The sequence below is a fragment of the Sciurus carolinensis genome, chromosome 9, assembly GCF_902686445.1.
Source record: "Sciurus carolinensis chromosome 9, mSciCar1.2, whole genome shotgun sequence".
Lineage (NCBI taxonomy): Eukaryota > Metazoa > Chordata > Mammalia > Rodentia > Sciuridae > Sciurus > Sciurus carolinensis.
Genome location: NC_062221.1, coordinates 4,620,166 through 4,633,019, shown reverse-complemented (window position 1 = coordinate 4,633,019; position 12,854 = coordinate 4,620,166). Strand labels below are relative to the sequence as shown.

The 12,854-nt window shown below is 41.9% G+C and overlaps 1 protein-coding gene and 1 long non-coding RNA gene across 5 annotated transcripts; one reads left to right on the top strand and one right to left on the bottom strand.

The window, feature by feature from the left end:
• Positions 1 to 1,984: 1,984 nt before the first annotated feature.
• LOC124993287 (uncharacterized) lies at positions 1,985 to 7,485 on the bottom strand. The gene is made up of 4 exons (XR_007110285.1): positions 7,393 to 7,485; positions 4,706 to 4,776; positions 2,899 to 3,025; positions 1,985 to 2,562 (listed from the first exon to the last, which is right to left on the bottom strand). It is a non-coding gene; the product is annotated as an uncharacterized LOC124993287 (long non-coding RNA).
• On the top strand, positions 7,437 to 10,697 carry Strit1 (small transmembrane regulator of ion transport 1). 4 transcript variants are annotated; one of them, XM_047565037.1, is made up of 3 exons: positions 7,437 to 7,634; positions 10,014 to 10,108; positions 10,188 to 10,697. In XM_047565037.1, the coding sequence occupies exons 1-2, from the start codon at positions 7,622 to 7,624 to the stop codon at positions 10,106 to 10,108; spliced, it is 108 nt and encodes a 35-aa protein (XP_047420993.1). In that variant the 5' UTR covers positions 7,437 to 7,621; the 3' UTR covers positions 10,188 to 10,697. The 4 variants fall into 4 exon arrangements, with proteins under 4 accessions (XP_047420993.1, XP_047420995.1, XP_047420994.1 ...); XM_047565039.1 differs by having other exon boundaries at positions 7,462 to 7,634; positions 10,017 to 10,108; positions 10,188 to 10,618; XM_047565038.1 differs by having other exon boundaries at positions 7,479 to 7,634; positions 10,017 to 10,108; positions 10,205 to 10,333.
• Positions 10,698 to 12,854: the final 2,157 nt, after the last annotated feature.

Here is a 12,854-nt window from a genome sequence, read left to right as displayed (position 1 = left end):
ATAAAATGCACTGTTTTATAGTGCACAGTGCAGTGAGCTGAGTATATTCACAAATTTGTATAATCATCACCACTATCTAATTCCAGAAAATTTTCTTCATTTTCTAAAGTAAGCTCATCACTTTACCCATCCTTGTCTTCCCACCCTGAGCGACCTCTATAGCTTTACCTGTTCTGGATAGTTCATATAAATGGAACCATACAATATGATAGGGGTTCTTTTGTTTAGCATATATTTTCAAAGTTCAGCCACGTTGTGAATGTATTAGTACTTCATTCCTTTTTATGGCTGAATACTAATAATGCATGGTATGGATCTGCTGAATTTGTTTACCCATTCCTCGCTTCGTGGATGTTGGGATTGCTCCTTATGTCTACTGGCTTTTATGAAGCATGCTGCTATGAGCACTCGTGTGGGTTTTCTCTGAACATCTGTTTTCAGTTCCCTGACACATACACCTAGGAATGGAACTGCTGAGTCATGAGGTAATTCTATGTTAATCTTTCTGAGCAACGTCTAGCAGGTTTTCCAAGTGGCTGTGCCATTTTACATTCTTGCTAGTTCTCTATGAGAGTTCCAGTTTCTCTACTGTTCTGTACAAGGGTAGAATTTTTGTCAACATTTGTTATGGTCTTTTTTATTGCGGTTTCATTTTACTAATGACTAATGATGTGGAACATGTTTTCATGCACGTATTGGCTTCTTGTGTATCTTCTCTGGAGGAAGGTTTATTTGAATCCTGTGCCCATTTTAAAGTTAGGTTGTCTTTTTATTGTCCAGTGTGGGAGTTCTTTGTACACTCTGGATACTAGACTTCTAATTTGGTTTGCAAATATTCTCCTGTTCCATGACGACTTTTGCGTTTGTATTCACAAGGGAGATCAGTCTGTGTTCTTTTTTTTAGCAACAACTTTGGTTTTGATCTTGGGGTAATAGTGTCTCATAGAATGAGTTGGGAAGGGTTCACTCTTTTTCTTATATTGGGAAGAGTTCACAAAGTACTGGGTTATATCTTCTTCAAAGAAGGCTTCTGTTCCAGGGCATTTCTTTGTGCATGACCAAGTTTTTAAAAATTGTGATTTAATTTCTGTACTATTATTCTATTCAGAAATTCTGTTCTTGTGTCAAATTTGGAAGCTTGTCTACAAGAATTTGTTCATTTCATGTAAGTTATTTAATTTGTTAGCATACAATTTTCATAGTATTTTATTTCTTTAAGTTAGTTCCCTTTTTTCATTCCTGATTTTAGTAATTTGAGTCTTCTTTTTATCTTGTTTTGTCTGGCTGAAAGTTGTAACTTATATTTTGTTCAAAGAACAATTTTGACTTCCCTGGTCTTATTGATTTTCTTTGTTTTGTGAATTTGCTCTCTTATATTTATCGACTTCTCTCTGCTGCTTACTTTATGCATAGTTTGCTCTACCTTTTCCAATGTCATATGGTGGATGTTAAGATTATTGATATAAGATTTTCCTTCTTTTTAAATGTAGGAATTTACAGCTATAAATTTCCTTCTCATCATTTTTTTTTGCTACCTCATGTGAATTTTGTATGTTGTGCTTTCATTTTCATTCATTTCAATTATTTTCTAGTTTCTCTAGCCAGCTCCTTGACCCATGGATTATTTGGACATGTTGTTATTTCTATGTATTTGAGAATTATCCAGTTTTTCTGCTAACCCTAACCCTAAGGCTTTACTCCCCTCTACCTAATCCAAAATAACTGTATTTTTCTGCAAGTCGCCACCCCGCATTGTGAATTAGCATCCACATATCAGAGAAAACATTTGGCCTTTGGCTTTTGGGATTGGCTTATTTTACTTAGCATATTCTCCAGTTCCATCCATTTATCAGTAAATGCCATAATTTCATTCTTCTTTAAGGCTGAGTAATATTCCATTGTGTATCTGTACTACATTTTCTTTATCTATTCAACTGTTGAAGGGAAACTAGGTTGGTTCCATAGTTAGCTATTGTGGGGACGAACGAGGTTGGCAAGTTTTGAAGACTATTTTTGAACTGTTTTATCTACAGGCCACAGAATATTGTAGGCAAAACAACATGCCACTCAAGGTTCCTCTGATTTCAGAAAATGCTCTGGGGCATTCACATTATATCAATCACACGCATCCCAATATATAGACTGTGTGTTTGCCACTGAACACAGTCACACTCATTAGTCCAAGACACCACAGTTTTGGTTCATTGTTCAGCTCATGCTATAATTTATATGCCAAATGTTTATGGAAGTTATTGAAGTCACTGAATCTAGCCAAAGGCTCTGAGAGCTTTGGAAAAGTTTTGATATTCTAAATCTTATCCAGAACATCACTGCGGCATGGGGAGAAATCACACGGCAATTCATGATGGCATTTGGAAGAAAGTCTTGAAGGCATCTGTGAGCACATTCAAAGGCTTTACCCAGGATTTTGCTGTTGATCAAAGGGTAAGTAGCAAGGTATCAGTGATTGGAGAACAGCTTGAATTGAACGCCGATGCAGAGGATACTCATGAGCTTTTTAGCACTGTTGTTGAAGAACTTCCTAACAAGGAGCCAACCAAACTGGAGGAAGAAAAAAGTAAAGAAATTGAGGCATAGGAAGAAGAATATATGTCGGAGGCGTCAAGAAAGTTCACAACAAAGAAGCTGGTGCAGGCATTTGCTACCATCAGCAGTGATATATGAATGTTAAGAAAATGGCACCAATTAATAGAAGTTCATTGGATCAGACGAAGGGGAATGAAGGGAAGGGATGGGGGATGGGCACAGGAAAGCTGGTGGAATGAACTGGACCTCACTTTCCTGTGTTCATGTATGAATACGCGACCAGGGTAACTCCGTGTCACGTTCAACCACAGAGTGGACCCTAATCAGAGTAAGTTGTACTCCTCCACGTACCTCAAAATACACTCCACTGTCACGTAGGTCTATAAAGAGCAAATAAAAACAGCAATGGCACCGGTCATGAGAGCTTCTTGTGCGCTGACAGGTAGACAGACAGGCAGACACAGGATGCTCCCGTTCACTGTAGAGAAATGCACAATGCAAATCAGAAACCGCTGTAGGTCAGGAGGATGTTTTCCTGAAGGACACTGTGGCTGCTGACCTACCGAGTGTCGATGCCCTGGCGCCTGCTTTCACTTGTTCACAGGCCTCATCGGAAGCCGGGAAAATTGACCACCTTGTGGCAGTGGCCTCTGTCATTCAGCGTCACCCACCCTTCAGGCCCCGTGTGCTTTCTGTGTGTGCTAATGGAGAGCCCTATATGACATTCCGTTTTTCACTTTCAGTCCGGGATTCAATAAATTCACTATAAAATAGCCTCCGTGGCAGCTGGGCCACCGTGGGCTGGCGTAGACACTCTGAGAAGGTTTCAAGCAGGCGGGGCGGAGCTATGACGTTCGGCAGGTTAGGTGTGTCAGACGCATTTTTGACTTACGATCTTTTCAGTTTACAATGGGTTTATTGGGACATAATCCCACTGCAAGTTGAGAGTATCTGTGATTTTGATTATTTCTTACTTCTGGCATTTGGACCATAATTTCTGATTCATTTGTTTGTCTCATAACTTTTAATTGAAAACTGATGTTATGGTTTGGATGTGAGGCGTCCCCCAAAAGCTCACGTGTGGGACAATGCAAGACGGCTCAGAGGGAAAAGGATTGGGTTGTGAGTGCCTTTGCCCAATCAGTGAATTAATCACCCGATGGGATTAATTGAGTGGTAATTGAGGCAGGTAGGGTGTGGCTTTGGGGTATATCTTTATATCTGGTGAGTGGAGTCTCTCTTCTTTTTGGTCACCATGTGAGCTGCTTCCCTCTGCCACATTCTTCCACCATCATGTCCTACCTCACCTTGAGCCCTGAGGAATGGAGCTGGCCTTCTATGGACTAAGACCTCTGAAACTATGAGTCCACAAATAAACTTTTCCACCTAAAATTTTTCTGGTCAGATCTTTTAGTCATAGAAGAAAAAAAAAAAAACTGACTAAAACCACTGTGTTTGAATGATATGATTTGGCAATTCTTGAAATTATATTATCCCCCTCCCAAAAGTTTGTTGTTGCTGCTGTTATTGTTGGCTGTTCTCTGAGTGACTTTCTGCACTGATTTTGTGTAGTCTATATTCTTTGTTGTATGTGGTCATTGGCTTTTCCAGTCAGTTGGCTTAGTTGTCAACTAATGATTGGTCAGAGATTTCCTTAAATGCCTGGGATGACATAGTCTCCCAGACTTTGAACAAGCGCTTTGTGAAAGTGTTAGGACATGCCTTTAATGATCAGTGAACACTTGATAACTTGCCTTACCCTTCACTTCCTCTCTTGAGCCCCAGGGTCAGTGTGAGGTGAAAGCGTAGGACCTTTTCCGGTCTTCCCTATGCCTGCCCACGGCCATGGGCACACAGACATCTGATCATAGGCTTGTGGCCTAAATTCTGAGGGATATGGAGAGCCTTTCAAAGCCTCTATGAATGTCTTATTCCCTCGTTTCTCCTTTTAAGCCTTTTAGGTAGCCTACTGTTCACTCCAACTGTTATCCAGCAGCTGATACTAAACACTTGCCTCGAATTGTTTTCAACAAATGCTCCGAGGGGGGATGATTTTCATATCGGGTTAGCTCTGAGCCAAGGGTAGCCGTCCAGGGTGGCGTCGTCTGGGGAATAACCAGACAGGTCATTGCTGGAATGAGACTTTTAAGGTGCTTACCCCATCCTGTGCCTCTGGGGGTGCCAGACTGCTGTCGTCCCTGGTGTGTGGCACACTGGTTTTCAAGTCTCCTGCAGATAGAGGGGGGAGATGGGAATAAGTCAAACGAAGGCAACACGAACTCCACCCTTCGTGCTGAGAGTAAGATGACTTTATTAAATAAACGCTTTCCCGATTGCTGTAAGCCTTTGGATTGTTTCCAGAATTCTGAGAAATTTGATTCCTAAATTTTAGCAAGCTTTCTTATTGCTTCCATTGAGGAGACAGAGTTTGGAGGTTCTTACTTCACTATTTCTGCTGGTTTCACTCTTTCGTTTGACCGTATCATGAACTAGTACCATCATAATGAAGACTGTAAAATACTGTCACTACAGGCACACAAGATGAGGCTAGCATACAGTTAAGATCATTGTATTATTCTTGACTTCTTTAGGAATTACAACGAGTAAATCTTTGTGTAGAGTGAAAACTGAGCTGCTTCTGCATCCCCTGTTTCATCTGTCCATCCCCTATCCTCCCATCCCCCGAGCCCCCAGCCCCCAGCCCCCAGTCCCCCAATCAGACCCCGAGCACAGCTCTGTGGAATGTCTACCATATCAGGGTCATATGCTGTAATTCCAGGAGCTAGTGGTAAAAATATTTGAAAAGTGATGAATTCTGACTTATTTTGAGTAAGAAATGAAATAGTTCAAGTACCCTAGAAGAATCTAATGTCACCTTGAGAATAAGGGATTTAAGAGCTAAACCTTTAAGAGGGTATGTAAAGTAGAAATAGAAAATGTTCCTAAATAGTATGTCCTAAGAGGAAGATTAGAAATTGGCCAAATATAGGCCCTTGGGTTTCTGAGTTCAAAGTGAAATCAGTCTATTGATGAATAAAACATTTTCCTGAATAAATATCATAAAATTTTTAAAAATTTACTTATGAAATACCAAGGAAATGAGATTCTAGACTGAACCTTTTTCTGCAGTCTGGGCAATTCATGTTCATTGAATTAGTTTTTTCCCCCCTTCTCTCTCTCTCTACAGAAAAAATCAGAAAAATAAATGATGAAGTATAATGTAATCCGTCCCCAATTCCCAAATTGATAGCAATAATGTTAATAACCGTCTATTTTATATCAAAGAAGAAAGCTTAAGATAATTGAAATGGAAATGAGTGTTTAAAATGTAGAAACCTTTTAACACATTCTATTTCTACCTATTTTAGGCAAACTATTTTACTCTAGTATGTGTGTGATACTCTTTGTGGGGTGGGGGGCGCTTCACTGTTTTTTAAAAAATGTTTTCCCTTTAAGATAATATGAGTGTTCATTTGAAACTGTAAGTGTTCAAGATGATGAGCAGCCTGAATACCCTGGGTGGATTATTTCATAAGGCATGAATGCACCCCGCATCCCACTGTGTCCCAGAGATGCATAATTATTATTAATCAATTAAACCAAATATATAAGAAAATAAATTAAAAATCATATTTAGGTGAGATCAGTGATCATTTCTCTTTCTTTCTCTATCAATTTATTGCCCTCATTTAACTTTTTTTTTTTAGAATAGTATTAGTTAAGATTGAGAAAAATGCCCAATTTTACGTGATAAGAAAGGCATTTTGTTACATAGACAATGCATTATTTCTGTACTTACCTGGTACAGCCAGGCACTGTTTAGTAGGAGAGAAAGAGAGAAAGAGAGAGAGAGAGAGGGGAAGGGAGAGAGGGAGTGCAATTTGGCTTAAATGACACACACATGCCCGATGTTGGCTGCACACGTCGTCGACACACTAACTGAGGCAGAAGCAAACGCGGTCCTTGCCTTCGGTGAGGTATTCAGAATTTTGTCACAACAGGGAACTCCGAATGGCTGAAGTGTCTTTGCCAGGAGCAGAGGACATTTTCAGGTGCCTAAACCAGGAGTTGAGAGAGCCCTCCATGGCCCCTGAGCATGGGTGGCACTCGGTCATTTGTAGGGCAGCAAGACTCTGGGAGCTCCTTGGAGACCTCTGATCGGGTGAGACCTGTCTCTGGCCGGAGGACTTGCTCAGTGCCAGGCTGGGTTTTGGAGATGTTAGTCACTGGGTCACTTTGAGAGATTTTTCCATCCGGACTCCAAAATTAAAGCTATTCCAATGAGAATCTAGAGAATAGTGTAGGTCATGTTGCGTAAACCAGGTCAGACTTTGAAAAATGAGATGTCCTTTTCTTAACATTGCTAATACAAACGCCCAACTTAGGACTGCTCCTGAAAATTCCAGGCAGCACTACCGTGTCTTCATTGTTCAGTTTCTAGTACATTCCTATTAACATTTTCTGATTTTAGGCTGGTTCAAAGGAAGGGGCATCATCTAGTTTTTTTTATCTTTTGCATCTGTAATATAATAAAGAACTTTCTCTATTTCATACGGCTTTTTATTTTGTCCTTATATAACTCCCCTGGTAAGAATTTTCATTCTCATTTTAAAATGAAAGAAACCAAGGCCCAGGTTAAAGGACTTGGATTTCATGACAGAAACAGCACCTGGAATTTGAACCCAGATCTCTCCACCTCCAAAATCCTTTCTTCCCCATGGAGTCTGTAGTTTCAAAGTCATTTTTCCTCTGTATGCCCCGTACTGAACATTTTCTTCTCATCCTCCAAAGGTTGTAAGAGAATTAGAAATGTGCATGCCTGTGCATTAGGAAGACTCAGCTTACCTAATTGTTCCAGTCCCCGGAGCCCCTGTTTCCTCCATAATAAAAGTGTAAAGCAGAAGCAGGATCTCTGCTTTCCAATGACTTACATCACCCTGCAGACAATTGGCAGGCAGGAGCCGGGCAGCTGCCACACTCTTCAGATATCTCTCTATTTAAAGTTCAAAGAGACGCTGGATAACAATAAGGAAGAGGTAGGTGTGCCCTGCGGCGCCACTCCACAGCAGGAATAATGGCCGGGAAAGGTAAGAGCCAAGGCACAGAGTCTTTCAGCAAAAAAGGATTCCGGACTTTTGTGTATTTGTGTTTCTTAGCATTTGCATTCTCGAGATCACGGTATCTCCGCTAAAGGATCATTAGCCATTTTAATGTGGCTGCCAAAAAGGCATTCGCTAGATCTGCAGTTCAGGAATCATGCCTGAGTTGCACCTAATTTTGAAAGGATCAGATAAGCAAACGAGCTTAGTCTTGTTCATGCTCATTCTGAAGGACGAGTTGTTAACCTGCTACTCCAGTATTGTGCTGGGTTTGAGGTCCTTGGGCTTAAGGATTAAGGACAGCCAAGCTCTGTGCTGGAGCCACTGATCAGCCAGGTGAATTTGGAGCTGTCACCCGGCTTCTCCCAACCTGTCTTCTGATTGAAAATGAGAGTATTTGGCTCAGTCATCTCTCATATGCTCCATACCTAAATTATTTTTTCTGCTCTTTAAATATTTTTCATATTTACATAATTGACTCCAATATAATAAAATAGGCTGAATATAGCTGTGCTAAGACCTGTTCTTTAAATACCTGCAGGAATTTTTGCTTTAATTCTGGCAACGACCTGGTACGACATGCGTCTTCTCATCGTCCCCCTCTTACAGATAAGGAAACTGACGCACGGCTAAGTTTAGTGACTGTGGGCCTGGACAGCCTGGCTCCACAGTGCAGTGCCCTTAGGAGCCCCTCCAGGGGTCACCATGTGGTGAGCTCAGAACTGGACAGAGAGAAGCATTTCTAAATTACTCCCTGGTTTAAAAAGAAAGTTTGCTTTTGTGCTGCTAACACGAGTGTGCAGAATATGTTGGGGTCTTACGGACCCCCATTTCCAAACAGTGCTCCAGATAGAGGTAAAACTGAAAATATCTGTGCTCAAAGAACACTAATGAGGTTATATTTTGAGTGTTGAAATGCATGGCAAGTTATACTGTCTTACAAGGAATAAATAATAGGATATTTACTCTTAGAGCATTATTAAATATAAATTTTATTAAACTATGCCTTGTTAAATTTTATTAAATATGCTTGCATAAAATATTTATAAGTGCTCAATTGAAAGATCAATATTAATTTTCAAGTTATTTGAAAATGATGAAAAGCCAGTCATTTACATGAACAGTTAAAAATTTACTGTTCTATATTTTCACTGTACTGGCCCCTTAATTCATGAAATGGCTTTTGTTAAGTGAGAGTCAAGGGCATCTATTGCTTTACACGTACAGCACACGACGGGCAAAGAGCATTCTTATTAACTGGTTCATGCCTTGTTCAAGGTCACGGTGAGATGAGGAGCAAGGGAAGACCACTGTAACCGTCAGTTAAGAGAGACGCCGACCCTTGTAAAAATAGCTTGCAAGAATTAAGGTTCATTTAAACTTCAGAGAGTTTGCCTTTATGAGAGCGTCTTCTAATTTTAGAAATGTCTTGTCTCCTGGTGACTTTATTTTAACAGTGTTTAAAAAGCCCTTCCCAGACTGAAGAGCAGGGTTCTGTGGTGGGAGAATGCTTGCGAGGTCACGCTCCCTACAGGAGCAGGCCTGGCTGTGCTTTCTACTCAAGGATTTAAGTCCCCAACCCAGGTTCTGCGCTGTCTGAACCCTACCCTGTGGTGTCTGTGCCCACGGGTTTGCCTGAGGGAGCAGGACTGGCACGCAGTGACTTCAAAAGCATGCGTTTGCAAATTGCTTTTCACTGGTGAGGATACAAATAGGAGGTGCCAGAGGAATCAGGGAGTCCCACATCTCTTGCTGCTGCCCACAGATCCCAGTTCCCTGCTGGCTGTCGTGAGGAACAAATTTAAAGAAATAATCTCTTTTCTGGATTTGAGAATGATTACGTAAGGTCTGCTGTTTTCCTTTCCCTGTGAAAATAAAGGCAGCCACCGAGGCCAAGAACCAGGCTTGAGCCGGCCCCTCGTCCTGATTCGCAGCTTGGTAGGACCCGCCTCAGGGTCGCAGCAGCTGGTGGTGTAGGCAGCCCTCCAGGTGTCACTGCGTGGATGACAGATGTGCCCGTGCACACCGACTGCAGGGGCTGGAGTTCACACAGCCTGGCCTGCCCTGTGCCATCTGACGGGCACATCTCCAGGAGGAAGGCATCGCCAGCCTGGCCACCCAGACCTTCACAGGGCAGTTGGAGCTGGGAGCTGCCCAAGGTCACACTCTGTGAAAGGACAGCCTTTGGTTTCCAAGCGGCTCAGTTGACTCGTGGGCCTCTTTATTAAGAAGGAAGAATTCTCTAGGCACGGGCCTGCTAGGGAGCGCGTTTTCCCTTCTCGTTACCGTACACCTCTTAATCTCTTGGCCCAGAAGATTTAACGCCACAATGACCTTCCTCATCATCTTCCTTTGTTTATTTTTAAGCAGAGTCCACGTTACAGCACTTTCTGGTGCCCATCCTTCTCCTGATTGGCTGGATCGTGGGCTGCATCATAGTGATTTATGTCGTCTTCTCTTAGGTAAGGGTTTCAACAATTGGGTAGGTTTGTTTATTCACAGCCTACATTGCTCCAGGAATGTTTTCTATTTTCCTAATAGGACTTTTTGTCATTCAGGCAAGAAGACCTCGGATTGACACCTTTTAGAAGACTTAAGAAAGATGCGAATGTGACTGATAAATAAATGAGTCTCATGTTAAATAAATGCAATGGTCGGCATCACTTTATTAGCTTGGATATCAGCTGGTACTTTGGTGCATAAGCATCTCTTTGGGAACTTTCTTAAAATTATTGGTTGAAAAAAGAACTATAAGAAAACATGAGTGAATTTCTCTATATCCAGAGAGTAGGCAAAATGCTCCGAACTATACATCAGCAATAGAAAAACGTTTGTAAATTTAATTGCATTATAAAATGTTACCCCTCCTCAATATAAGAGAATGAGCTAGAAGGAAGAACAGGCAATTCACAGAAAACAAAATGTAAAGTTAAACTTGGCTCTTAATCTCTTGTTCATAACAAGAAAAATGATCTTAAAACTACCCAGATAAGCTACTGTTCACTTACCAGCTAGAAAAAAATAAAGATGCTTGACAACACTCATATTGGTAAGGCTGTGGGGAAAGAGCACGTTCAGACGTTGTCTTTACAAATCCAAAATGGTATGACTTTTTGAGAGGGTCTTGCTCTGTTGGCCAGGCTGGTCTTGAACTTCAGGATTGAGTGATCATCTTGCCTCAGCCTTCCCAGTAGCTGGGTCTATGGGTGTGCATCACCACACCAGGCTAGGTACAACATTTGGGGGGATTTGGCAGTCATTGTCTCTCCAAATTAACTATTTATTTAACTTTTGACCAGGTTATCCGCCTTCTAAGAATATGGCAATTTTCACAGATATCAGATACACTGGCATAAATACAAAATGGCATAAATAGCAGGCTACTCATTCTGGCATAATTTGTGATAATAAAAAGCTGGAAACAAGCAAATATCATATTGTATTTATATTAGTATGTAACCAATTGAAAACTGTAATGATCTACATGACGTTGTGCTGAGTGTGGCTGTGAGGAGAAACGAGAGGTCCTCTACACGCTGACGGGCCGTGACCTCCAGGACGGAGCATAGGGAACAGGCCAGAGGACGGCGCTCGCCACCTCTTGTGTAGGGAGGGGGCTGAGCCAACGTGCGCACACATTCACTCCTGTCAAAACATCAGCGGAGACAGATGGAGGCTGGACCTCTCTGAGTGCGCCTTGTTCCACAGTTGTCGTTTTTGGAATCGTGTAACTATTTTAGAAATTGAAAAGGAAAAAGTGATCCCCTCCAATTTAAAACAAACTAGAACAAATCTAACAGCATCTCAAGTTGGTGGTGTGAACACAAAGAGGAAAAAATCCCGCCAGTGACTTCAGAGCAGTGTGTTTCACTGTGTATATCATGAGATAGAAAGCTTAAAACCAGGTTCAGTCATGTTCTTGTTAGTGCTCATATTGATATTGTTGGTTTGAAAGTCAAATCATCAACATAAATGTCAAAGAAATGCCTGGTAATCTTAAAATTGAAGAGCAAATATTAGTGCAAATTCACTACTTATTTTCCTTCTTATGAAAAATAAACAAGTGTCATAGTTCTGATCACTGGAAGGGCCTGGCAGGGCGGAGCACCTCTTTCACTGTGTCTTGAAGGACCAGCCTCCCCTCAAGGAGTCAGGGGTCCCGGCTCTCATCTGAGGCAGGAAAGACACCATGTGATTTGCAGGTTTTTGCTGGGTAGTTCAGTCTGATGATGCCCCTTGATCAATCTCACAGTTACAACTAGACGTCGTGTGCCTCCTGGTGGGGCAGAAGGTACCCTGGGCCATCTAAGAAGTGTGCTTGCCAGACGCCGTATCTGAAGTGAAACTCACTTCTGGATCAATCTAGCAGGCCATGCAAGACAAAATCCTGAGGGCGTATTGAGCCCTGTCCAGAGGGCGGAACACCCAGCTCACAGTTCAGTTTGTCCAACGAATAACTGGCCTGAGAATTGGGGTGGGCGAGGAGCTATTCCAGAATTCAAGGAGAGTGAACAAAGGGGACGTGTGGACCAGCTATACCAATGACACGTTTTTGCATTTCTGTGATAAAGATGTAAGGGAATTGTTATTAATTTTGTTCATTGTAACAATGGCAACTAGTCATAAAAAAGAAAAGGCCCCTACCAGTGAGAGATGCATACCGAGTTATCTGCTCGGGCGATGGTAGGCATGTCACTAAATTATCCTCCTAGAAATAAACTAAAACATGAAGTGGGCGATATGCATACGTCAGGCAAAATGTTTACATTTCTTTAAGCTGAGTGATAATTTCATGAAGGTTTATTATACTCTTTGATCTGTTTTTGCGCAGGATTTTTTTTGTGATGAGAAGTTGGTTCCTCTTTTCCTCTCAGTGGTTCGGTGTTGCAAACCACGACCAATGCAAATAATTTACAATGAAATAAAACCTGGTTCTATTCCTGAGCCTCATTCCTGAGGTTTCCGGTTCCACAGTTGCGGGGCCAGGAACCTGCACTTTAACAAATTCACCCAGTGATGCTTGGGCACCCTGAAATCCGAGACCACTGCTTTTGGGAAGTGGGCCAGACGGCAGAGCAGGCCACCGTTCCTGGAGACCTCAGCACACACATCACAGGGCCTCGTTCTCAGTTTCTGACTCAGAAGCCCTGGGGACTGGGCCCCCAGAATCTAATTTCTCACAGGTTTTCTGGCCGCTGCTGCTGGCCC